Source organism: Equus quagga, chromosome 2, assembly GCF_021613505.1.
Source record: "Equus quagga isolate Etosha38 chromosome 2, UCLA_HA_Equagga_1.0, whole genome shotgun sequence".
Taxonomy (NCBI): Eukaryota; Metazoa; Chordata; class Mammalia; order Perissodactyla; family Equidae; genus Equus; species Equus quagga.
Genome location: NC_060268.1, coordinates 30,659,752 through 30,684,984, shown reverse-complemented (window position 1 = coordinate 30,684,984; position 25,233 = coordinate 30,659,752). Strand labels below are relative to the sequence as shown.

At 36.1% G+C, this 25,233-nt stretch overlaps 2 protein-coding genes across 2 annotated transcripts; both read left to right on the top strand.

Annotated features, from left to right (window-relative positions):
- Positions 1-3,537: 3,537 nt before the first annotated feature.
- On the top strand, positions 3,538-4,446 carry LOC124235965 (olfactory receptor 4K15-like). Its single transcript, XM_046654539.1, has one exon. It carries the CDS (start codon positions 3,538-3,540, stop codon positions 4,444-4,446), a length of 909 nt encoding a protein of 302 aa, XP_046510495.1.
- Positions 4,447-9,900: 5,454 nt separating this feature from the next.
- LOC124235112 (olfactory receptor 4K1-like) lies at positions 9,901-25,102 on the top strand. Its single transcript, XM_046652732.1, has 2 exons — positions 9,901-10,090; positions 24,138-25,102. The coding sequence occupies exons 1-2, from the start codon at positions 9,901-9,903 to the stop codon at positions 25,100-25,102; spliced, it is 1,155 nt and encodes a 384-aa protein (XP_046508688.1).
- The last annotated feature ends 131 nt before the right edge of the window (positions 25,103-25,233 follow it).

Genomic DNA, 25,233 nt, shown 5'->3' with positions numbered 1-25,233 from the left:
TTTCATTTAGCAAATAAGTAAACAAAGAAAAACATAAACTGTCTTGTTAAGAAGGGAAGAAATGAAGAATGGACATTCTCATGCATCATTTTCATGAGATAAGTTCTGGTATCATTAATTAAAAATCTCATAAGTGCATAATTATAATGATGTATCCTAAATAAATAATTATGTATAGCCATAGAGTATTAGTGAAATAAAAGAAAGGTTATTATATGTTAACGATAGGGAAAACTGAAACCATCCATCTAATAAAATACTGCAAAAACATAAAAAAATAAAATCCCACAAAAACATAAAAAATGCCATAAAACATAAAAAAGTGGTAAGTTATAAAATAATATGCACTGTGTATGCAGTGATATATATTTTTTATGTTATTATATTTGTGTTCTCATTAAATATAATTTTATGCCATCTCATTACTTATTTGATTTTTCTAAAATAAAAGATAGAACCTTATCAATTACAAAGAGCTTTACTGGTTTCTTCTGGTTCAAAAGATAATGTATGCTAATTGCAGAACAAAAAGCTCAGCAAATACAGAAATGTGTGAGGAAAAAATTTATTGCATTCTCTCAGCCAGAGATAACCACTGTCAACACTTTGGGGTAGGTCTTCATAAGCTTTTCTACCTATATAACAATAACAGGAGATTCCTGCAGAGGTGATTTTAGCAAATGAGTTCCACATCCCTCTAGTACTTTTCCTTAATTCCAGATAAAGAAACAGAGGTTTGGATAATTAAGAATATTACTTCATCTGACTACAGATATCACTAGGCGTCTGCAGAAAGGAACATGATGACCTTGGGTTCTTAAAACGGAGGAGTCAAAAGGGGAGAGAGCCCCTGAATTGGGGAACAAAAGAGTAGAGACAGAGGAACAATAGTCAATTATTTTGCCCAACAAAGTTTTCTTGGCTTCTCTTCCAGAAATGGAGTGCTACATGCTATGAGTTAACTCTGTCTACCTTCCCCAAGACGGGCTTTTTGGAAATTTCACTTCAGGAAAAGAGCCACCTCCTTTTCTTTTCTCGTTTCCTATCTATTTTTTTTTTTTTTTCATTAAGGTCACATCGGTTTACAGCATTACATAAGTTTCAGGTGCACTTCATTATATTTCTGCTTCTGCATAGACTGCATTGTGTTCACCACTAGAAGTCTTGTTTCCATGCATCACTATACACGTGTGTACATTTACTCCTCCTGCTCTACCCCCACCCACTTCCCCTCTGGTAACCACCAACTTATTCTCCATATCTACATGTTTTTTTTTTGTTTTATCTTCCACATTGAGTGAAATAATACAGTATTTGCCATTCTCTGTCTGACTTGTTCTTCTTTGCATAATACCTTCGAAGTCCACCCATGTTGTCACAAATGGCACAATTTCATCATTTTTTGTGGCTGAATAGTATTCTATTGTGTATATATACCACCTCTTCTTTACCATTCATCTGTTGATGGGCACTTAGATTGCTTCCAAGTTTTGGCTATTGTGAATATTGCTGCAGTGAACACAGGGAGGCATATATATTTTTGAATTACTGTTTTCATGTTCTTTAGATAAATACCCAGAAGTGGAATAGCTAGGTCATATGGTAGTTCTATTTTTAATTTTTTGAGAAATCTCCATATTGTTTTCCATAGTGGCTGCACTAGTTTGCATTCCCACCAGCAGTATATGAGGGTTCCCTTTTCACTACATCCTCTCCAACATTTGTTCTTTCTTGTCTTTTGATAATAGCTATTCTGACGGGTGCGAGGTGATATCTCATTGCAGTTTTGATTTGCGTTTCCCTAATAATTAGTGATGTTGAACATCTTTCATGTGTCTGTTGGCCATCTGTATATCTTCTTTGGAAAAATGTTTGTTCATATCCTCTGCCTGTTTTTTGATTGTGTTTTTCATTTTTTTGTTGTTGAGTTGTATGAGTTCTTCATATATTTTAGATGTTAACCTTTTGTTGGATATATGATTTGTGAATATTTTCTCCTAGTTGCCACTTATTTTTCTTGATCAGTAGAATCCAAAGTAGGGCATACATACCCAAGCAGCTAAGCTGCTTGAGTGTGAGAAAAATACTTAAAGTTCTCTTTCCATGTATAAAATATTTCTTTCTTAAATTTTAATCATATTTTATATTGCATGTAATATATTAGTGTAGTGATATATGCATATAAGTCGCAGGTAAATAAATGTACATGGTAACAATCTTTCTGTTGTTAGAAGAGCACAATGAAAAAAATTTGGATGTCACCTTTCTAAAGGTATGGTTCCCTACGTTGCTGCAATCAGATATGTTTTAATGTGCATCCTGTTTACTTTCTTCAAAATTGCCTTTCAACATGAATTTTCATACTAAATTCAAACTTTGCAGTTTATCAAAATGGGATTATCTATCTCTCAGAGAAAATAATCAGAGACTCTTAAGAAGCAGAGTTTCTTTGTTTTTAAGAGTTTTCTCCAAAACGCACAGGGATAATTAGCCTGTAAAATAAAAGCAGTTCTCTTTTAGCTGATATGAAACTAAACATTGCATTTTTTGTATATTTGGATCACCAAATATTGAACACCATCTATGAGCAATGGACAATTAAAAATCAAAGAATAAAATATGACTTCTTTCAGAATCATAAAATAGGTTTGCATAAATTGATAGGGAAGACAGGTTGATAATAGCAAATATGATATCCTTTTTTGTACTTGATTACTGAAGAGCACACAAATTAAATTTATTAAATTCACACAAATTCAGAGTCACTGGGTGAAGAAGAGTCATTATGCATTTATAAGGAGTCTAAATTAGGAAATTTCTGGTTAAAAAGAGAAAAATGTGATATTAAGTAACAAATAATATTAACATGCTTAAATGTAAACAGACACCACTAAAGTGCATGAAATAGCCATTTTCTTAAGTAAGATGAGTATGTACTTTGATATTTTACGTACCATGTTAATTTACACCTGCAAATATTTTCATCATAGATGCACCAAAGGCATAATACCTAACATCCATTGAATATCTATTATAGGCCAGGTACTGTTGTAAGTATTTCATCAATTACAACTCTTTTAATCTTTACAACAATCCTGTGAGCCACTTACTATTATTTCCCCCAATATACAGATGCGAAAACAAAAGCACAGACAGTTTAATTAATGTGCTCAAGATCACACCACTAAGAATTACAAGAGATAGCACTTGAAACCTGTCAGTATGACTCTAGAGCTTAACTCTCTTATTTATCAGGAATTTTAAAGTTGTGGAGGTGATGTATAAATTTGTATTTTTAGAATAATAGCTATCACACTTGGAGGCAGAGGTGAAAGCCAAGGTTGTAGAGTCATTACAAAATAAATGATTACATGCAATGTGTATTTTGTGTGCTAATGAGGATCTAATATACATAAGCGTGTTGAATGGAATTTGATACCAGGCTTGACTTTGCTCATTTACTCTCACAATCCTGTGATGTTATTTCCACTTCACTTTACAGGAACTTTTCTGATCTGATTTCAGAAATTTGAAATCATGGACCAAGGCAATAATTCAGGAGTGACTGAATTTGTACTGCACAGTCTTTCAGGTTCTCAAGAGCTACAACTTTTCTATTTTGCACTTTTTACACTTTTCTATTTATCCATTGTGCTGGGGAACCTCCTCATTGTGCTCACAGTCATCTCTGAACCTGCTCTACACTCACCCATGTACTTCCTACTCGGTAACCTCTCCTGCATCGATGTCTGTCTGTCCACATTTGCCACACCCAAAATGATTGTTGACTTCCTTATGGACCATAAGACCATCTCTTTTGAGGGCTGCATGGCCCAGATATTCTTTCTACATGTCTTTGCTGGTGGTGAGATGATGCTTCTTGTGGCCATGGTATATGATAGATATGTAGCCATATGTCGACCCCTGCATTATGCAACCATCATGAATGCGTGCAAGTGCACAATCCTCGTGGTGGGCTCCTGGCTCATTGGTGTTCTGCACTCGGTACGTCAGTTGGTCTTCACAGTAAATCTTCCATTCTGTGGCCCCAGTAAAGTTGACAGTTTTTTCTGTGACCTTCCCCTGGTTATCAAACTTGCTTGCACCGATACCTTTACTCTTGAGGTACTGATGCTTTCAGATAGTGGCTTAATGGCCATGAGCTCCTTTGTGCTCTTGCTGACTTCCTACACAGTCATTCTGGTCACTGTGCGACGGCTTTCCTCAGTGGGCATGGCCAAAGCAAGGGCCGCCCTGACTGCCCATATTACTGTGGTGACCCTCTTCTTTGGGCCCTGCATCTTTATTTATGCCTGGCCTTTTAGCGACCTCCCAGTGGATAAGCTTCTCTCAATATTTTATATTGTTTTCACACCTCTCTTAAACCCCTTGATCTACACCTTAAGAAATAAAGAGGTAACATCAGCAATGCAAAAACTGAGTTGACAAGTGAATTCCTGTAGGTCTCCCAGCTCCCCCTTGTGATAAATAACAGCCCATAACAAAAGCCAGGTTAGCGTACCTTCCTCTGTGAAGTACTGTTATGTCTGAAATATCACAGGACACATTTTCTTCCTTTTGACAGGATTTGCTTTTATAACAGTAAACAAACCATCTTAGATAACAGGAGAATTGGACTCCTTGTCTTTTGCTTATGAAATGTCTTATTTGATTCAGAGTAAAATTATTTATAATCATAGAATTCTTTTCTTTTCCTATAAAATATGTCTATCGAATTCATACTTCTTCCAATCAACTTGATAAATACAAAAATGTAAAAAATACTAAAGTAATGTAAAATATTTGTGATATTTTAAAATAGTAATTAATTTGAAGTTATTTTCTAGTCATCATCTTATCTGGTATCACAAATTAGAGGTGGGTATTGTAATAAATTTTACCATTTTCTTACCATTTTTGATTGACAGAGTAAGTCCTCTGATTATAGACTTTGTTCTTTCTGTCCCTCTGTGTCTCACTCTCTCTAAATGTATACAAATACACACCTATAATTTCTTACTATTCCAACTATTTCTATTTGAACTGAGGAGGTAAATAAATTGAGATATTTTTTGGATTATAGGGGTGATACTTCTTCCAATTTGAACTCTCACTACACTCTGTCCAAATGTATGGACCAAAGAGCAAATAGATTATGTTGCAGAACTCATTATCTGAACTCAGAAACCAAATAAATTAATATATTTACATTAATCATATTGCAAATACTAAAAGTTGAGCACACAATTAAAGTTTCTTTGTATCCATGTATTAAAGTTCAGAATTGACAAAGTTAGTGGTTCAATGACTACACACAAAAATGGATCTCTCCATTGTATAAGTAGATGGTTTTCACCAACAGTGCTAAATATATGTTTTTGTCCTGTGTATGTATTCTCTTGCCAATCTCCAGGTCATGCTCTCTAATCTACACCACCCAATAAAACAAAATTCAGAATACATTTTTTTCAAAGCTTTCTAAAAGTATGAAACTATTGTTTTGACTTTTCAAAAGAAGGCTGCATTTTCATACTTAAGTTTAATATTTAATTCTTACTCATAGTCTAACTCCTCTTTCACCACTTAGAAAACTAAGAGTCAAGTGTCATAAAAGATAAGTGAATTGACCACACTCATAATCAGCAAGTAGAAGCAATGATACAACTCTCTTAAACTTCTGACTTCTAGTGTTTGAAAGAAAAACCACATCTCAAAGGCAAGTTATGTTTTTGAAATAGTGTGGAGGAAATGGTAGTATGGAATAGAATTTAACACCAATTATGTCTTAAACAATTTTGACTCACTTTTCTCCTTCATAAATTTACCATTCTGCAAAGCTCTGTTGATTCTTTCCTGAAACATAGAATTCAAAAAAAAGCAAACATAGAACTGTGTTGTGTGGTGATGGTGATGATAAAGCCAAACATATATTCAATGATCACAATGTAATTTATAAATTGTATCTTTATCATCTCACTGATTCTCACAAAATATATGTGGATTAGGACAATAAGATTGTACCTATATTACTGACAATATTGAAATTTAGGTAATCTGAAACGCTTTCTACAAAAATACTTTTGAATTCTAGATGCATTCTCTGAAATAAACAAATGACCTCATGGTATTTGAAGTAGTGGAAACCTTGGGAGAAGAAAGTTGATGGCAAGTGATTACAGGTCATGAAAATGATCGGAAGTGCTTGGCCATTGGGAAGTCTGAGCAAAAGTCTGAGGTAGAATTGGATCTCTTCGATCTGGGACCCTCAGTGAAGGTATGGACTAGAAGAGGGTACTTAGGAGCACAAGAAAAAGGCCAAAACATTGATCTTCACTGGCCTAGCCTATGCATAGAAAAATTGCTTCCTCTTGGAAACTATAATCATGGGATTGCCTACATCCGGGTTTGGAGTTTGAATTTATACTCTCTGCATAGGCAAGAGAGCTTTAACCTGAAACAAATCAATGTAAGCTGTTGGGAACACACATATTGAAATTTTGGAGTCATTTGGAAAAGCAAAAACAAAAACTTTTCTGAAGAGTCATGTCCTTAAAACTGGCCATGGGGCCGGCCCCATGGCCGAGTGGTTAAGTTTGTGTGCTCCTCTTTGGCAGCCCAGTGTTTCCCCAGTTTGGGTTTTGCCGGTTCCGATCCTGGGTGTGGACCTAACACCGTTCATCAGCCCATGCTGAGGTGGTGTCCCACATAGCACAATTAGAAGGACCTGCAACTAGAATATATAACTATGTACTTGGAATGGGGGCTTTGGGGAGAAGAAGAAAAAACACAAAACAAAACAAAAAGAAAACTTGCCACAGAAGATTTAGACACATGAAGTTCTGCTGAACTTGAGTTTACAATCAAATTCACAAAACACCTGAGGAGCCTATCCACAATGAATGAAAGTCAGTAGACAGAATAAATAGTAGGCTAAAGCCCCACTCCCCTCTTGAATCAGCAATAAATCTATTAGATACTATGATGCAAATATCTTCAAAATGACTAAATACACAAAGCAAATAAAAAGGAGAAAACATTACTATCATAAAAGAAAAGCAGGTGATTTCTGCTCCTGGGAAGAGGAGTAGACATAATTTTCCATATTCCTCCTGCTAAATATAATTACAATCAGTAGAATATATATATATATATATATATATATGTGTGTGTGTGTGTGTGAGTGTGTGTGTGTGTATTATAACACTCTGAGAGTTGGAGAGAAGAAGGTAGACTGGATGGGGTCCCAAGGAATGACACAACATGACTGAACATGCCAACAACTCAGAAACACTAGTGAGAGCAGACAAGAAAAATCCCCAACAAAAGCCTATTCTCTCCAGCCAAAGGACCAGGAAAGGGGCAGCCTGGCAAGACAGAAAACTTTTAGACAACTTCTCTACTTCAGCCAAACACCACAAAAAAAATCTTTGGTTCCACCTCACCCACACCAGCAAAGGCCAAGAGGGTAGCTGAGACTCCTATCCCTGGCCAAGGTGTAACAAGGCACTCCAATGCCTCCACACCCCTGAGTTGGTGTCAGAGAAGGCCAAGTAGGGAGGCGGAAATTCCATCTTTTTTAGATCATAATCAGCACCTCCTCCCATGGTGTAAGTGGAGAGCAGTAACAAGGTTCTCCTATCCCTCCCAGGCAGGGAAGTATCACTGGAGGTCTAGTGAGGAGCCAGACCTCTCATTCCCACCCAAAAGTTCTAGAAGCATCCTCTCCTACCCTTGGTTGGGTGTTCATAGAGGCAGAATTGGGAAACTGGACTTCTTTTCTCACCTGGCAGTGAAAAGGCAGTCTTCCCTCTGTCTTTACCTGTCAGAGCAATGCAAGAAAAGCTCACTAAACAGAAAGTTTAAATATGGTTCATAGTCTTAAAATAGGATACCTCTGATAAACTATTGCTTATAGTAAGTAAATCAGGAAACCTTGGATTTATGATGCATAGCTCTGTGTACATGCGGTATAAAACAGAGATCTTTCAAAAACTAAACACCCCTCTACTGTGTCAGGTAATTCTGAAAAACTTCATTTGATGACCTCATTTATTATTCTGGGCCAAAAGGGGCCTGTCAGATGTGGAAGCAAAGACCTAGGAATCTGTTTGTGATCAGACACACACGTCAGCATTGACACAAACCTTCCACGTGAAGATGAGAATCCCATGAAGGAAGTTTGTACTGAGGTCAATTCATGCCTCATCTGTTTATATTCTTGAGTAATTTAAGTTTCTGCATTCATTTTTTTAGGAAGATTAGCCCTGAGCTTATATCTGCTGCCAAACCTCCTTATTTTGCTGAGGAAGCCTGGACCTAGCTAACATCCATGCCCATCTTCCTCTATTTTATATGTGGGATGCCTGCCACAGTATGACTTGACAAGCAGTGTGTAGTCTGCACCGGGATCCTAACTGGCGAATCCAGGGCCGCCAAAGTGGACCTTGCAAACTTAACCGCTGTGCCACTGGGCCAGCCTCACTCTGCATTCTTCTTAAGACTAGATATCCTAACTCAAAGGCAAAGATGAAGCCCTTTAAAGGTTAGGATTCTGTGCTTCAACAACCAGGTTGAAATTACATAATGAAAGTCTATAATAGTTGACACACTTGTTTAATTGGTTAATTTACCGTTACGTGTACAATTTTGTTTTTAAGGTTCTCAATATTTATTATTTTAGTTATATCACCACTGAATAATACAAGGCGCAGAACTTCCATCAGGATAATGACAAATAAATACCTATTGTGTAAAGTTGGCTTCACAAGTTTAAAGCCAAAAATGTTTCTTAAATCACTGGAGGTATGTAGGGTATTTTCTGGGAACAAGTGGCCACTTGGTCTCTAATGTGTTAAGGAAAATGTCCAAAAATGTTCAAGAGAAGATTTACACATGACTGCATTTTTCTCTTTTGAAAAGCTTTTGGGTGTTCGAAATGCACCTTGTATAGTTATATAGAATATTTCTGAAAGGTTGGTTTCTGAAAGGCATTGCATATTTTGATAAATCCAAGTATGTCAGAAATATTTAGGAAGAGAAAAAAGGCAGAATCAGAAGAGACTGAACACACATTGGTGATTCATTTATAATAGGTCTTTATGCATCAGAAGTTGAACTCTGATTATATTTTGTTAAAAAAATGAAAGAAACATTCTTGATCTTCACAGACACTTTCAGAATATTACCATTGCCTCTTCATTCCATAATATGGCAGATGGCTTCTATTAAGCTTCTTAAACACTGTCAAGCACTTTATGATTCTCAGTTTCAATAACATTATTCTGGTCCACTTAGTCTTGCATTTAAGGCTAATGGCATCCACAATTTGCTCCTGATCTACCGTTCCCAACTTTATTTTCATTGTTACTTAGGACACCCTCCTCCAGCCAGGCCACTCAACTCACGACTCTCTAATTATGTCTTTCATATTTTTACCTTTGCATCTTTATTCCTGCTATTCTCCCTGCCTGAAATAGCCTTTCCTTCAGTTTTGGCTATCAAATTCCAAACTTTTAAAAAAAAATTAGCTTAAATAACACCCATTCCATGGCACCTTACCTTAGCACTTTGGAATAATTTGTTTCATCTTGGTAACTTTTATATTAATATATCATTTACATTTGCTTATTTCTGATTTTACGTTTTTATTTTTCAATATGTGCATCTTTTTTTCCTAATTATGATAAGATCAATATCTAACCCTCTTTTCTCATACTTCTCTCACTTTCCACAACAGTCATAGGTGCTAGATATTAATCAATGAATTATTTATATAGTTAAATTAAATTGCCTTTTAATTGAGAACTTATCATGTGTCTTTTGTATATATACTAGATATGATGTCAATCATTGTGATATTTTCCTGATGTCCTTTTACTTAGGTGACAGTAGATGGGATAGATGGCTCACACAAATGAATCGGTGGTGTCTGAGTTTGTGCTTCTGGGACTCTCTAATTCTTCGGAAATTGATCTTTTCTTTTTTGCCCACTTCTCTATAGTGTATGTGACATTAGTGCAGGACAACCTCATGATTACTGCTATCATTTCCTCTGACTCCCGTTTGAACTTTCCCATGTACTTCCTGCTCAGTAAACTTTCTTTCATTGATATCTGCCAAACTAACTTTGCCACCCACTGTGAACTTTTTCATTGAGCACATGACTGTCTCCTTTGAGGATTGCATAGCCCAAATATTTCTTCCTCCTAGTTTACTTGGGAGTGAAATGATGTTTCCCATAGCTATGGCATATGAAAGATTTAGAGCCATCTATAAGCCCCTGAACTACAGCACAATTATGAATCTGTGTATAGTTTTGTGTTTACTTCCTGGGCTCTGTGTATTCTTCATTCTGTGAGCCACTAGGCTTTTACAATGGACCTGCCATTCTGTGGCCCCAATAAGGTAGATAGCTTCTTTTGCAACCTTCCCCTGGTGACAGAGCTGGCTCTCATGGATACTTACAAGACAGAAATTATGACCCTAACCAACAGTGGACCTAAACATTCAAAGGCAAAGTGACAAAAGTTATTTGAAACTGAGGACCAAATATGAAATCTAGGCTTTCACAATTTTTGGAAAACAGAAGAAGGAAAGTAAAATTCACGTAATCTAGTAGTGAAAATAAAAGATCAATAAATTATTCTTTCATTCGCTAGCCAAAATGAAAAAAATTAATCACTTAACAGAAAATAGAAAGCCTGCAGCTTTTATCATGCTGGGTTCAGTATTTTACGTATACTATGAGACATAAGTTAGTGGCTATGTGCATAGATATTAATTCTGCAAGCTAAGTCCTAGTGCAAGCTGAGTTTTAGATATAGACACACGGTATTTTTGAACCAAGATACTATTTAGCTAAAGTTTGTTGAAACACCAGACTTTTGGTCAATTGATTTGTATTATGTCTAACATAACGATCTTTTAAACTTGACTACCTTTTATATATTTTATACAGTGCCAAAAACATTTTGAATACACAATAAACATTAATGTAGTCATGATATTACTCTTAGTACTTTTTTCCTTTTAACTCTGTCCTGCCGGTGAAAATGGAGAGGTGTCGATAGTGTCCTTGAAAAATCAAGTAATTTTCCTGCTTTGATCCTCAGTGGTCTCACACTGTGAGAGAAGAAGGATAGAGGGCAAAAGGGAAAGATGGAGGGAGATGGAGGGAGAGCATCAGAAGAAGGAGGAGAGACATTAGAATTTATGGGTGGCTGTTTGACTGAATCAATTCTTTATATTGCCAGTGATACATCCTTCCACTTTTTAATTATTACTTCACCAGTGAGTGTACTTTGCTTTTAATGAATAAGCATGAACATAAACTGTCACATTAAGTTTGAAAAAAAATCCAGAAAGGCTAGGGTGGGCCTGGTGGTGTAGTGGTTGAGTTTGCGTATTCCACTTCAGCAGCCTGGGGTTCGCGGGTTTGGATCCCAGGCACAAACCTACACATCGTTCATCAAGCTATTCTGTGGCAGTGTCCCACATACAAAATAAAGGAAGACTGGCAACACATGTCAACTCAGGGCCAAGCTTCCTCACCAAAAAATAAAAAAAATGTATTGTCTTATTCAATACAGTAAAAATCGCTGCTGGGCATTTATCCAAAGAATATGAAAACACAAATGTGTAAAGATATATGCACCCCTATATTCATTGCAGTATTATTCATAATAGCCAAAACTTGGAATAAACCTAGGTGGCCATGAAGGGACAAAGGGATAAAGAAGATATGGTATATAAACACCATGGAATACTACTTAGCCATAAAAGAGATGAAATCATGCCATTTGCGACAACATGGATGGACCTTGAGGGTGTTATGCCAAGTGAAATAAGTCAGAGGGAGAAAGTCAAATACCGTATGACCACACCATACATAGATGACAAAGCAAGAACAAACAAACGCATACAGATAGACATTGGATAGGTGGTTGCCAGAGGTGCAGGGGAAGAGAGGAGAACGAAAGGAGTGATTCACACATGTGTATGGTGATGGATGATAATTAGTCTTTGGGTGGTGAACATCAAGTAGTCTACACAGAAATCAAAATATAATGATGTACATCTCCAGTTTATATAATGTAATAAACCAATGTTACCTCAACAACAAAATAATATGCCAATCAAATAAAAGTACTTATTGCAAGTTTTTGGGGAAAAAATTATTGATAAATCTGACTACACAATCTTCCAGAGATTTTTTTCTTTAAAGCCTATCACAAATAAAGTGAAAAAGGCTAGATGAATACCAGTGTTATTTGCAGGGGTAATATCTTTACTTTGTAAACAGCAAGAGTTAATAATGAAAAAAGGAATTGCTTGCATTAGGACTTAGAATGCAGAATTAATATCTGTGCACATAGCTATTAACTTATGTCCTATAGTGTAATTAAAATACTGAATCTGGAGTGATGACAACTGTAGGCTTTCTATTTTCTGTTAAATTCTTTTTTTAATTTAGTTTATAACAAGCAACAAACAATAAGTAAAGGCCCAACAAGCTGGTAAAAAAATGAGCAAAGTATATGAATAGCTAATTTATTATTAATGTTATGCAAGTGACTCTTGAACATACAAATAAATGCTAAAACTATCATATAAGTAAATGCAAGTATAAGTAGAGTGAGATTCCTTTGTTCATCTACGTGATTGGTAATGATCCAAAAGTGTGATAGTAAACTGGGTTGATGAGACTTTGATAAAACAGGAAAACTCAATCATTGTTAATAAATCTCTAAAATGGTAGAATATATGGAGGAAAATTTTCAATATCTATAAAAGTTTTAAAGCTTTGTATTAATAATTATGCTTCTAGTATTTTATCTTACAGATATACCCACACTCATATAAAACAAAATATGTACATAGTATTTATTGCAAGAATTAATTGGAAGAACAAAATATTGACAACAAATCTAAATATAAAAACCTAAACATCCATTAATGTAGACTCCTGAAATATATTATTGGTACACCCATAAAATACAATGTTGAACGGCTATTAAAAAATAATTAAGGGGGCCAGCCCCTTGGCTGAGTGGATAAGTTTGGATGCTCTGCTTCGGCAGCCCAGGGTTTGCTTGTTTGGGTCCTGGGTGCAGACCTAGCACTGCTCACCAAGCCATGCTGCATCAGCATCCCACATAGAAGAACTAGAATGACGTACAACTGGATGATGACTTCCGCTAGGGTTTGGGGGAGAAATAAAAAAATGAGGAAGATTGGCAACAGTTGTTATCTCAGGGCCAATCTTCAAAAAAATAAAAAAGTAGGGATCTTCCACTGCTTTTATCAATTTACAAGGAAAAGAAGTGCCTCAGGAGAAGGCTGGGATAGAGAACAATTTATCATAGACTTTGGGGATGGAAAGTGTTGTTGGAGATAATTTAACCCAGACTATTTACTTTTCACTGAGGAAATTCAAGCCTAGAGAATGTAAATAACCTGTCCAAACAGCTCAATGAATTAATGACAAAGGCAAGACTCATTTATACATCGCATGCAGTCTTTCCTTCTACCAAATTGCAGGGTTGTAGAATTGTAGACATGTGTGGATTGCTGTTTTAGTGGGCGTATCATGAATATAGATACTTTCATAGGAGTGTTCAACATACAATTGATGTTAGAACTAATGATTTTTCTAACTCTATGGTTAAGATTTCCTGGAGAATACATTTATTGCAGCTTGATGATAGATTACTCTAGATATGGATGCTTTGATGTTTGTGTAATTTTAAAGATTTTTTCCTCTGCAACACAACAAATTGTGTTTTGTTTTTATAGTTTGAGCAAATGCACTCTCATAAACTAACAGCTCTGATCCAGGTGGTGTTCCTTCCTTAAATACTCTTGGGGGAAGAATAAGAGTAAACCAGTGCAATTCATGATTTTTTTCTACTTCATGTGTAATCAGTCACATCCTCTATATTGATGAAACAATACTTTATTTATGATAAGAAACTTAGAATGGAGCTAAATTCATAATGACCACTTTTTGAATGTCTAATAAGTGCCAGTGACATTCAGTGTCACATTTGATCATAGTGGCATTGTGTGGCAGGGAGTGTACCTTACCCTCATTTTATAGATGATGAAGCTGAGTGGCTCAGTGGGAACCTGTATGTCTAACATCCATTTCCTATTCATTACAGCACCACAAGTGAAAACAGACTCACAAGTGGAAACCTTGCTCTCTTCTCTTAATTTTCTAAAGCCTTGCTCTGAGATCAATAAAACTAGCATCAATTAGAAATCCATAACACAGAAAGGACCTCTGAAAGTTAAAAATAAATATCATAAAATCTAGCCACAAAAATTCATATTCTTGACTGTAAGAGGACATTGTGGGTTGTCACTCAAAGTCTGTTAGTGACCAATTTTAAACATTTAAATTATTAAAGCCATTTTGTTAAAAATTCAAACAAGACAGAATATTATAAAGCAAAAGTGCTATCTCCACTCCCCACTCCCTACACCATTATCAGAAGTAACTGCCAAAAGTTTTACATGTATCCTTTGAGAGATTTGCTGTGAATTTTCATATTAGTTCATACATGCAAGCATACAAAATCACTTTTCATGTGTTTAGTTTTTTTTCTTTTTACGTAAATGGAAGTTCATTTTCTTTTTGTTTATTTCCATAACAATGTGTTTTAGAAATCTTTTCATGGTCAGTCATTGGTCTGCCACATCTTTTTAATTCCTCCACAGTATTCTATCATTTATTTATCCATTCCTTTATTTACTGATATTTAGGTATTTCCCATTTTTTGCTTTTGGAAACACTGCTGCAGTGAATATCCTTATACATATTTCTTCACGTAGAATATGTGCAAAGATTCGTGCATTTTAAATCTTCTAACTACTATCAAATCACCCTCTAAGTGAGGTACACCAATTCATAGACCCAGCAATAGCATATGAGGACACCCATTTCCTCCCATTCTTGCCAAACCTAAATATTGCAATTGTGGTAGCCAGTCTCCAGTGATCCTAATCTGGCTTTCACACCTTTGTGTTGTCCGTCCCACCCTAAATTAGAGCTGGCTTGAGTGTCCAGTAGAGTATGGTGACGGTAACCATGTGGTATATCTGAGGCTTGGTCATAAAAAGTTTCACTCTTTTGGACTCGTTGCTCTGGGGGATGTCAGTTGCTGTGCCATGAGGACACTCAAGCAAGTCTACAGAGAGGAACTGAGGCCTCCCTCCCGCCTCCAGCACCAACAACTGGCTATAAAAGTGCATTGTCCAGCCCCTGTCAAGCCTTCTATGTCTGTAGCTTCATGAGAATGATACATCCCAAGTTGGAACTGCCCAGCCAACCACTACTGAATTCCTAATGTACAGAAACAGAGATAATAAACGATTTTTTAACACAAATAAAATAATAAAAGAACTAGGTAATTCTTCATGCACTAATAGGAAGTATCTACTCAAACTATTCATACATGAGAAAACCAACATGCACAATCATGTGCAAAACGTGCTAACATTTATGTTTAGTGATATATATTTTAAGGTACATTACGTATATGTGTTTACTTACATATCCATAAATTGTCTCTGGAAATATTAAAGAATCTGGTGAAGGATGCTGCCTTTCCGGAGAGAAATTGAATGCATGTGATGGGAGATGCTTGTTAGATAGAATTGAAAAGATTCAGAGATATTTAAAGGTAAGTTCTATTGATTGGCTACATTTGAAGGTAAGGGACAATCAAGATTGGCTCTCAGCTTTCTTGCTTGAGGAACTAGCAAGAAGATATATACTCTAAGGGGAGTTCATTCATTAATTTGATTAAACATTCACTATGTGTCAAATATGTTGAAGATGAAGAGTTAAGTATTGTACATAATGGATTTGAAGTGGAGATGATCAGTAGGTAATTGGATATATAGTAGAGAGAAAAAACACTATTTAAACATATTACCTTTAGCACCTTCCTCTCAAGAGAATGATGTAATTCCTTCTAAGACCAGAAGCCTTTTATTAAGCGAAATGTCTGGGCAGGCCACTTTTTTTTTTTTTTAAGTTTTGAACAGGCAGTTAAAATGAGATAAATGGATGTGGTTTTGATTGAATTATGAAGTCCAAGATGAGATTAGAAAAAGTCAAGAAGTGTTAGCGAAGGTCACAGAAGGAAACAGAAAGCACATTTGGCAGAGATTTTGAATATAAAGAGTACTATCTGTAAAAGTCTTGGAAGAATTAAATGAGGCATCCAGGCACCAGCAGCAGGAACCTTTACCACTCTTAGCCTGAAGGGACAGGAGAAGAGATGGAAACTGGTGAGAGCTGGAGCCATGAAGATACCACAAGGTACTGACTGAGTAGTCAAGTCAAGGATGTAATTGCTGCCAGAATTTTAGTGATGTGGCAGGGAGAAGAAGTGAAGAAATGTCCAGAGCTCTTTCTCCTTCTTCTCCCTAATATCCTGCCAGTTCCTTCCACTCTCCAATCTCAATAAAAGCCAGAGGCAAAAAGGTCCAGATAATGTAGTCCACAGAGATCAGCCCACAGGTACACAGAACAGAAAAGGATATAAAATGGAGCAAATGGAGAAAAGAACAAAACAGAAAGAGAAGTGAATGGGGGATGAAGAAGTGGGGACAGTGGTGCAAGTATCTCTCTCAAGAATTTTGGGGATAAATTGGAAGAGAAAAGTTTATAGTTGGGAGAGGATACATTAAGAAAGTAAGGTACTGAAGAAAGAGAAAACAGAAGGACTCCAGACTTGGGGTAATAGGATTGGCTTTAGATAGGAGAGAATGAGTTTATCCAGTGCATACCATATCCTAAAAGCCAATATAAAGAAGAAAGTCCGAATGTCCTGTTTTAGAAGGCGAGGATGATGATCAAGGCCATTTTCTGTGCTTTCTCCCTCCACCATTGCATAGGCCCACAATGGTTAAATATCTTCATTGCCCAACTGTACAAGAAGGAATCTAATTTTTGGAGGTCTGTTTTTGTTCATTTCCATGCAAGTTATCTGGTATAATTTTTTTTTTTAATTTTTTCGAGGAAGATTAGCCCTGAGCTAACTACTTCCAGTCCTCCTCTTTTTTTGTTGAGGCAGCCTGGCCCTGAGCTAACATCCGTGTCCATCTTCCTCTACTTTATATGTGGGATGCCTACCACAGCATGGCGTGCCAAGCGGTGCCATGTCTGCACCCGGGATCCTAACCGGCGAACCCCAGGCCGCTGAGAAGCGGAACGTGAGCACTTAACCACTGCACCACCGGGCCGGCCCCTGGTATAAAAAATTTAATTAAAGAAAGTTACCTATTATTTTGCCTCCAGGTTTTAGATATATGGGCTGCTTTAAATTCTGTCTTGTTTTAAACGAAGGCAGAAAGAGTAAGATGTCTCTAAATCTTTGTATTTCAAATGTCTGATTTTAGTTTGTGGTTTTCAGCTCAACTCTGATCACTAAAGTTAACATATTTTATTACAGGAAAGTTGTGTGAAGCTTTTTGTACCTATGTGTTTCACAAAGTTGCAATAATCTATGATGGAGAAATGAAACTAGGAAATGTCAACTGGGATGGGAAACTAGTGTCAACAGCTAATTTATATTCCTGGTATTGCAATCCATATTTTCTACTATCTTAAATGATTAATTCAACTTACACATAGCCCTAGTAGTCCACTAGAAAAATAAAAACCTAGCTACTTATCTCAATGAAAAGAAAATTTCACTGATTTTCTTGGTGTCTTGTAGAGTCAGTCTTTCAGAAACCGCTTACCATTTGTTTATACTATTCAAGATACTTTAGAGTGATCTGGAATGAAAAGTAGACAATTGCATCTATTAGATTTTTCTACATATCAGGCCACCCCATCACCCAAAATTTATTGATTTAAAACAGTAGCCATTTTATATTTACTCACAAACCAGATAGGTTCTTTCTCCGGTCTGGGCCAGCATGTGTCATATCTGCTGGACTCTCTGGTGTGTCTGGAAACTGGAAGATGAATAATGACCTCACTCACACATCTGGTGATTGGTAGGTTGGCAGCAGGAGCTAGCTGACTGCCAGCCAAGGCACCTCAGTTCTCTCCACAGGGCCTCTCATCTGTGTTTGGAGCTGTCTTATACCAGCCCTTGAGAGCTGATTGTCAAGTTATCAGGGATTTTATAAGATGGCTGCTAACCTGTTGGTGGCTTGAATTCAACCATGGTAGCAGTATTGATTCCCCAGAAGACTAGCTGGGCTCATTCACATGGTGGCCTCAGGATTTTACTAGTGGCAAGAAATCTTCAATGCAAAACACTTGAGTACTATTACCAAATTGGACAAAACAAGGCACATGGCCAAGTCCACAGTTGATACAGAATTCTACTCAGAAATAAAAAGGAACCAATTATTGATTTATGCAACCACTTGGACGAATCTCAAACGCATTCTGTTGGGTAAAAAAGGCAGTATAAAGGAAAAACGGGGTCAGTCTTGGCAGCCTAGTGACTAAGTTTGGCGTGCTCTGCTTTGGCAGCCCAGGTTCGGTTCTTGGATGTGGATGTAAACCAGTAGCCATGAAGTTTTGGGTGCTCACATAGAAAAAGAAGATTGGTGGCCAGCCTGGTGGTATAGTGGTTAAGTTCACATACTCCACTTTGACTGCCAGGGTTCAGATCCTGGCCATGGACCTACACACTGCTTGTCAAGCTGTGCTGTGGTGGCATTCCAGTTACAAAATAAAGGAAGTTTGGTACAGATGTTAGCTAAGATCCAATCCTCCTCAAGCAAAAAGAGGAAGATTGGCAGTAGATGTGAGCTCAGGGCAAATCTTCCTCACCAAAAAATAATAAAAATAATAATATATATGTATTTATATGGTATAATCCCATTTATATGACATTCTCAAAAAGATAAAGTTCTCTGGCATTTCTTAAAAATAATAAGTAACCACCTCATGGTCACTTATACATTCAAATATTCACTGAATCAATGCTACTTTTTGAGCACCTACCAATTACTAGGTTCTGTGCCAGGTACTGGGAATACAGTAGTGATCCCCAGAGAGTTAGTTCTTTCACGCATGAAGCCAACAGTCTGGGGTGGGGAGGAGGAATGAAGAAACAAACACTAATATGTGAAGAAAAAATTTAAAAAATTAAAATTGTTGTAAGTGTTATGAAAGGAGCAAATAACGTCATGAGATGAAAAATATTAAAAATTAGGAGTACAGGGAGAGGGAATGGTGCTCAGAAAAAGCTGCTCTTTGTAACGACCTTTCATCTGAAAGCTGAAATATAAGATGGATATAACATGTGAAGAGCCAGAGGAAAAAAAATTCAGATAGAGGAAAGAGAAAGCAAGACCCCCTGATGTGGAAAGGGGCAGTTTGTTCCAGAAAATGAAAGCAGTTTAGTCACAGAGCACAGAGTGAGAAGAGATAAAGTTGAAGGTTAATATGTAAAATGTAAAATGAGAAGGACTCAGTAATGTGATTGAATTTTATCTCTGAGATCTGGGCTAATGCTTATGGGCATAGTCACTTTAAACAATGGGAAAAAAGGCACCTGGATGGACATAGATTATTAAATGAGAGTAAATATAACTGTTGCAAGCTTCCCGGTCACTACATTTCTCTCTTGTGGATATATGCCTCACTTGCAATTATAGATGAATGACTTAAAAGTTCTTACCATCCTGTTTTTGGAAAAAGCAACCAAAATTATGTTAATCACTCCCACAGAAAGATGACTTCATTTACAAAGGAAGTTCTTTAATTGGCTATTGCAATTCATGAGATTAGTTATCTGAAATTTTTGGGCACTGGTTTCGTACTTAAATGTTTGTTTTATGCACTCTAGTGACTCATTCTTTAAAAAAAAAAAAAAAAAAGATTTCGTGGGCTTCTCTTCCCAACCTGTTATTTCTTCCCTGGGATTTCTCTCAAAACTGGTATGTGGAATTTAACCATATCAAGTAACAAATTAAATATGAACTTCATCATTCAGAGTTAAAGGGATTCTGGGCTAAAGTTATTGCTAGAATTAAGATGCCTTGAGTTCATGAGCATGAGAACTTGGAGTTTGTTTATGAGATTCTAAAATCTGAAACAAAATGTCAAACTATGTCTAATTATTGTCATTTCTAACACACGTGATGGATTGAGGCACCCAGGTAAAAGTGAGAATATTGATATATAGATGTGAAAGAACAAAGATTACGATAGAGAATAGAATGGGGCACAAGATTGTCATTTAATAATCAGGTAGACTTCCTCAGATATAGATTCACAGTGATCAGGTCTTCAATTAAATAATATATGGTGGCTAAAAATACGTCTTTTGACTATGCAAAACCCTGTTCACTAGCAGTGTGCCCCTGTCACACTAACTTTACTGCTAAGATTCAGCTTCTTCTACTACTAATAATAGTACCCCCTTTATAGAATTGTAACGATAAATGAATTAACAGTTGAAGTGTTTAGCACAATGCTTTGTATGAAGTTGACTAAGAAAATACTGGCTGTCAGAATTGTGATTAGCAGAAACTCTTTCCTCTCGACATTTTACAAATATAGAATGCTATAATTTGATCTTTTTCTTAATTGAGGACATTTTCTAGCTTCAATTCTTTTGCACTTTCTTGCATCAGAGTTACAAATCTATTTATGTAATTATTTGTCACATATCAATGCAAGGCAAATAAATCAAAGTGTATCATATCCAAAAGCTTTTATTCAGTTTGATTAATTATGTACACAGGGACAAGAAGTCAATTTTCTCATATAAATATGGTTATCTTCATTGTCCAGCTACTGTCTTTCTCTTCCATGTCTTTGATTCTTTTCATGTATCACATCTACACTACCATCATAGAAGTCTTTAAATTATTGTGTTTGTGAATCTGAGCTGAGCAATCTAGAGTTTGACCGAAAGGAGAAGCTTCTACAATTTGACCTCTCGCCTTGTAAACTTCACTTCTCTATTCTTGAATGGAATGCTTTCAGTTGACTCTCCTGGTTCAGAAAAATCAATTTCTGAGTGTGGAAAGTGCCACATAGAAATTTCACATTTCCTTTCAAACGGAAGGCTGATTTCACATTCACTTTATCTTTATCTTAGATAGAGACCTGCAATTTCTTGCTTTCCAAAATCAGTGACCAAGGAAAGCTCATCTATAGGATACGCTGAAGTCCAAGACTGGGTACTATTCAACTCTGTGTTCTAAGTCTGAAGTAGATTTCATAATGGAACATCAAAGAATGCCCTCCTCTCTTTCACAATGATAACTATTGGGAACATAATTCTAGCTCTAGTTTACTCTACTTTCTTTCCTTTACAGGTTAGAGTTAAAGAACGCCAAAGACCGGCAGTAACTAACAGTGAATACAGAGAGAACTATAAAAACCCTATCTGACTTCTTTTCAGTATCTTCTTTCCTTTTTGTCAGATTTCCATCTCACTGTTTCAACAAATTATAAACATTATAGAAAAAGTTTTTTCATTCTAAAATTTCATTTTAATTTTCTTTTTGGCCCTTTAAAGTTTCATGGACTATTAATTTACTCAGAAACAGATATTTTCTCATTGAGATTGGCTTTCCCTGAAAGGAGGTAAAACTTTACCATGTCAGTTTTAATTATAATGGAAAGCTAACACAATTAACATTTATTTAACACTTTATATATCTTTTATAACTTTTGCATCTTTCAAATGTAGGCTGCAATAAGTAAGAAATCAAAAGTTCAGAGAGATGTGATGAATTGCATGAGGACATGAATTGTATCTGATTTGATCACTGTTGTATGCCCAGGCCTACCGAATGCTGGGCACATAATCGTAGTAGATGCACAATAGGTTGGAATAAATGAACAAATGTTATCACAAAAATAAGTAGTGAAACCAGGAATGAAATCCAGATCTGATCCCAAATCGTGTATTCTTTATATGATGGCATCTTGTGGAAATTTTCACCCTCTGCCTTTCTATGAAGACTTACTGAACACACAACTGTGAATAAAGAATATGCTTATTTCTTAATATGGAAAAAAACTTTTAAAGTAGTTTTAGAGAAATTCTGCCTGTACTTTTACAATGAAACTAAGTCAATTTAATAAAACTCATTGTAGACAAAGTGGAATGGTTTATCATTAAAAACTTTGGTTCAATACACTTAGCACTGTGCAAATTCTTGTCAGGCTTTTCATATGCGTATCCACAGTATAGGAAGATGTTTTAAAGGACATAAGATTCTTTGAAGTAACACAAAAAAGTAATTAGCAATTTTTATGTTTTTAAATGGTCTCAATATGTGAAACTCTTGCCATGAATAAATAATACATCTTAACTCTCATCAAGTGTGATTACACTCAGGGAGCTCTCCCCAGCTTCTAAGATCTGGCCACGAGTTTCATTTCAAAGGATTCTTCCTAGAAATCACAGATGATTTCAATTTTATTTTGAATGATAAAATTAGCACCATAAGTTATATTAAAACATATAAAATTGATTTTCAAATTCTGTATATTCAAGAATATATATATGGAAATATAGAATTTGGAAAGCAGTTTTATATCCATATTTCATTCTAGAAAATAAAAAGGCTAGTTTTTAATGTGAGTCCTTATTTTAAGACTGAATTTATAGTTGCCTAAAGTTGTAGATGTATTTAGGCCTGCGAGGTAGAATACTATTCAGAAATGCCAATTATGAATGTGTCAATTCCATAATAACATCAAAAGCTGATTTCCATTCAATTTCTAATAAACCTGCCCAAATTATAATGATAGTTCCCAAGGGAATGCTTATTTCACGTAAATAAGTTATTGTACATACTTGCTATTCCCTTTGTTTGAAGTAGATTTCCTCAAAGCTTGCTCCTAATTTCCCTCGGTCTTTACTGAAATGTAATCTATATAGTGAAGTTGTTTCTGACCACCTCAGAAAAAATATTGGTCGGTACCCCTTTGCTCGGCTTTTTTTTCTCCATAGCACTTATAATTAGCTGACAATGTATTTTATTTATGTATTTTTAATTGTCTCTGCCAGCCCCACCACCTCCTTAGGATGTAAGCTACATGAAGGTGGGACACTTTTTCCTGTTTTTTTCCCATAGCTTTTTCTGCAGAGTCCATAAAAGTGCATAGTACATAGCAAGTAATCCATATATTTGTTGAATGAATTAATTACATCAAACATGCTGTTCAATGGGCTTTGGAAAAACACTTGCTGTTGTGATATTAATCTCATTAGAAAAAGAAGACATTATAAAAATCATCAGCAAAGACAGGTAGTATAAATACAAATTTAATTAGCAAATATATCATGCTAATTGAAATTGCATTCAGTCCTAACTTTGAAGAGAAGGTAGCTGGTCAGATTAAATAGTATCAGATTCAACTGCCTTGAAAGGTAAATCACATTGAGAGAGGTAAAGATTGCAACTGTGACACTAGAAGTATCATTTTTGCTAAAAAGAATGTATGCTTCTGTCGTTCTAGAAGATGCTTCTTCCACTGCTATGTGGTGTAACACTGCTGTACAGCTTGATTGTTTTAATATAGAAAAGTGAATATAACCTGTTGTTCACACTAGTTTAACTTGTTGCAAATTCATTTCTCTCTTCTTATTACTGCAGATAACTACATGGTCACATCTCACTGCTTTCTCTGATGTCATTTACCAAAGCAACTGGGCCGATTTCCATCTCTTTACACTTGGCCTAAATTTTTTCTCTTTTCAAGATTCTATAAAAGGCATCAGGCTCATTTTCTGCTATTCGTAATCTGAATGTGTAAGTACAGTATATATAACTTCTAATGTACTGTTGAGATTTTGCACACTTCTACACAAGCATGTTAGAATACAATGGCAAACACTCAACATCTTCCTTCTTTCCATATTGACTTCTCTGTTAGATAAATCTAGCTTTCTATTTATCTATTATCTACCATGTCAACCCATAAATGCAAAAGTAAAGAACAATTTATAATATGTAATTATGTAAATAACCACAAGGAAAATATCAATTGCTAATGATAATGTAAATAATCCGTGTCTTATAGCCTCACCATATTATTTTTCTGGTTATTGGAACTGAAGTATCCATTTGATTTGCAAAATAGTAAAGGGCTTTTCCTTATATATTTTCCTTATTTTTCTCCCCTCTAGATAACTTCATCAAGCCAGATTCAGTTAATGGATGGAGCAATAAGTCAGTGGTTACTGAATTCATTTTATTGGGTCTCTCTAGCTCTAGAGAACTACAGCTCTTCCTTTTCTTTATCTTCTCTGTGTCTTATGGAGCTGCAATGTTGGGAAACATCCTTATCATTCTCCTGGTAATTACAGACTCTCGCTTGCATTCCCCAGTGTACTTTCTTCTCAGCAATCTCTCTTTCTTTGATATGTGTCAGGCTACGTTTGCCACTCCCAAGATGATTGTAGACTTCCTCAATGAATACAAGACCATCACCTTTCAGGGATGCATGTCACAAATCTTTTTCTTGCATGTTTTTGGGGGTAGTGAGATGGTGCTTCTTGTTGCCATGGCCTACGATAGATACATTGCTATATGCAAACCCTTGCACTACATGACCATCATGAGCCGAAGAGTGTGCACTGTTCTGGTGGGGGTCTCCTGGACCATTGGCATCCTGCACTCAGCCAGCCACCTGGTGTTCACAGTCAATCTTCCTTTCTGTGGACCCAACAAGGTTGACAATTTCTTTTGTGACCTCCCCCTTGTGATCAAACTTGCCTGCTTAGACACATACGTTTTAGAGATCCTGGTACTCACCAACAGTGGTCTGCTCTCACTTATCTGTTTCCTCCTTTTGCTCATTTCTTACACTATCATCCTTGCTACTGTCCATCACCAAGCCTCTGGTGGGATGTCCAAGGCACTTTCCACCCTGTCTGCTCATGTCACTGTTGTGGTTCTTTTCTTTGGCCCATTAATCTTCATCTATATCTGGCCCTTTGAAAGCTTCCCAATTGACAAATTTATCTCTGTGTGTTTTACTGTCTTCACTCCTCTCCTTAACCCCATGATTTACACGCTGAGGAATAAAGATGTTAAGGAAGCAATGAGGAAGCTAAGGAACCGACATGTGGGTTCCAAGCAGATCTTTTAGATAATTCGAGGAAGTAACACAAATCCTTACTTCTTGTTCTTTGTAATGCAGATATATGATTGTTATTATTGTGTTTCTATCACAGTTAGTCTTTCACTATTAGAAGATCTGAATCTGGTGAAGTTGGTAAA

What these genes read in the sequence shown, in the direction of transcription:
- LOC124235965 (XM_046654539.1), top strand. Translation starts at nt 3,538, where the DNA reads ATGGACCAAGGCAATAATTCAGGAGTGACTGAATTTGTACTGCACAGT.
- LOC124235112 (XM_046652732.1), top strand. Translation starts at nt 9,901, where the DNA reads ATGGCTCACACAAATGAATCGGTGGTGTCTGAGTTTGTGCTTCTGGGA. An exon ending in TCCCATGTACTTCCTGCTCA is followed by an intron (nt 10,091 to 24,137) that starts GTAAACTTTCTT and finishes TCTCCCCTCTAG; the next exon opens with ATAACTTCATCAAGCCAGAT.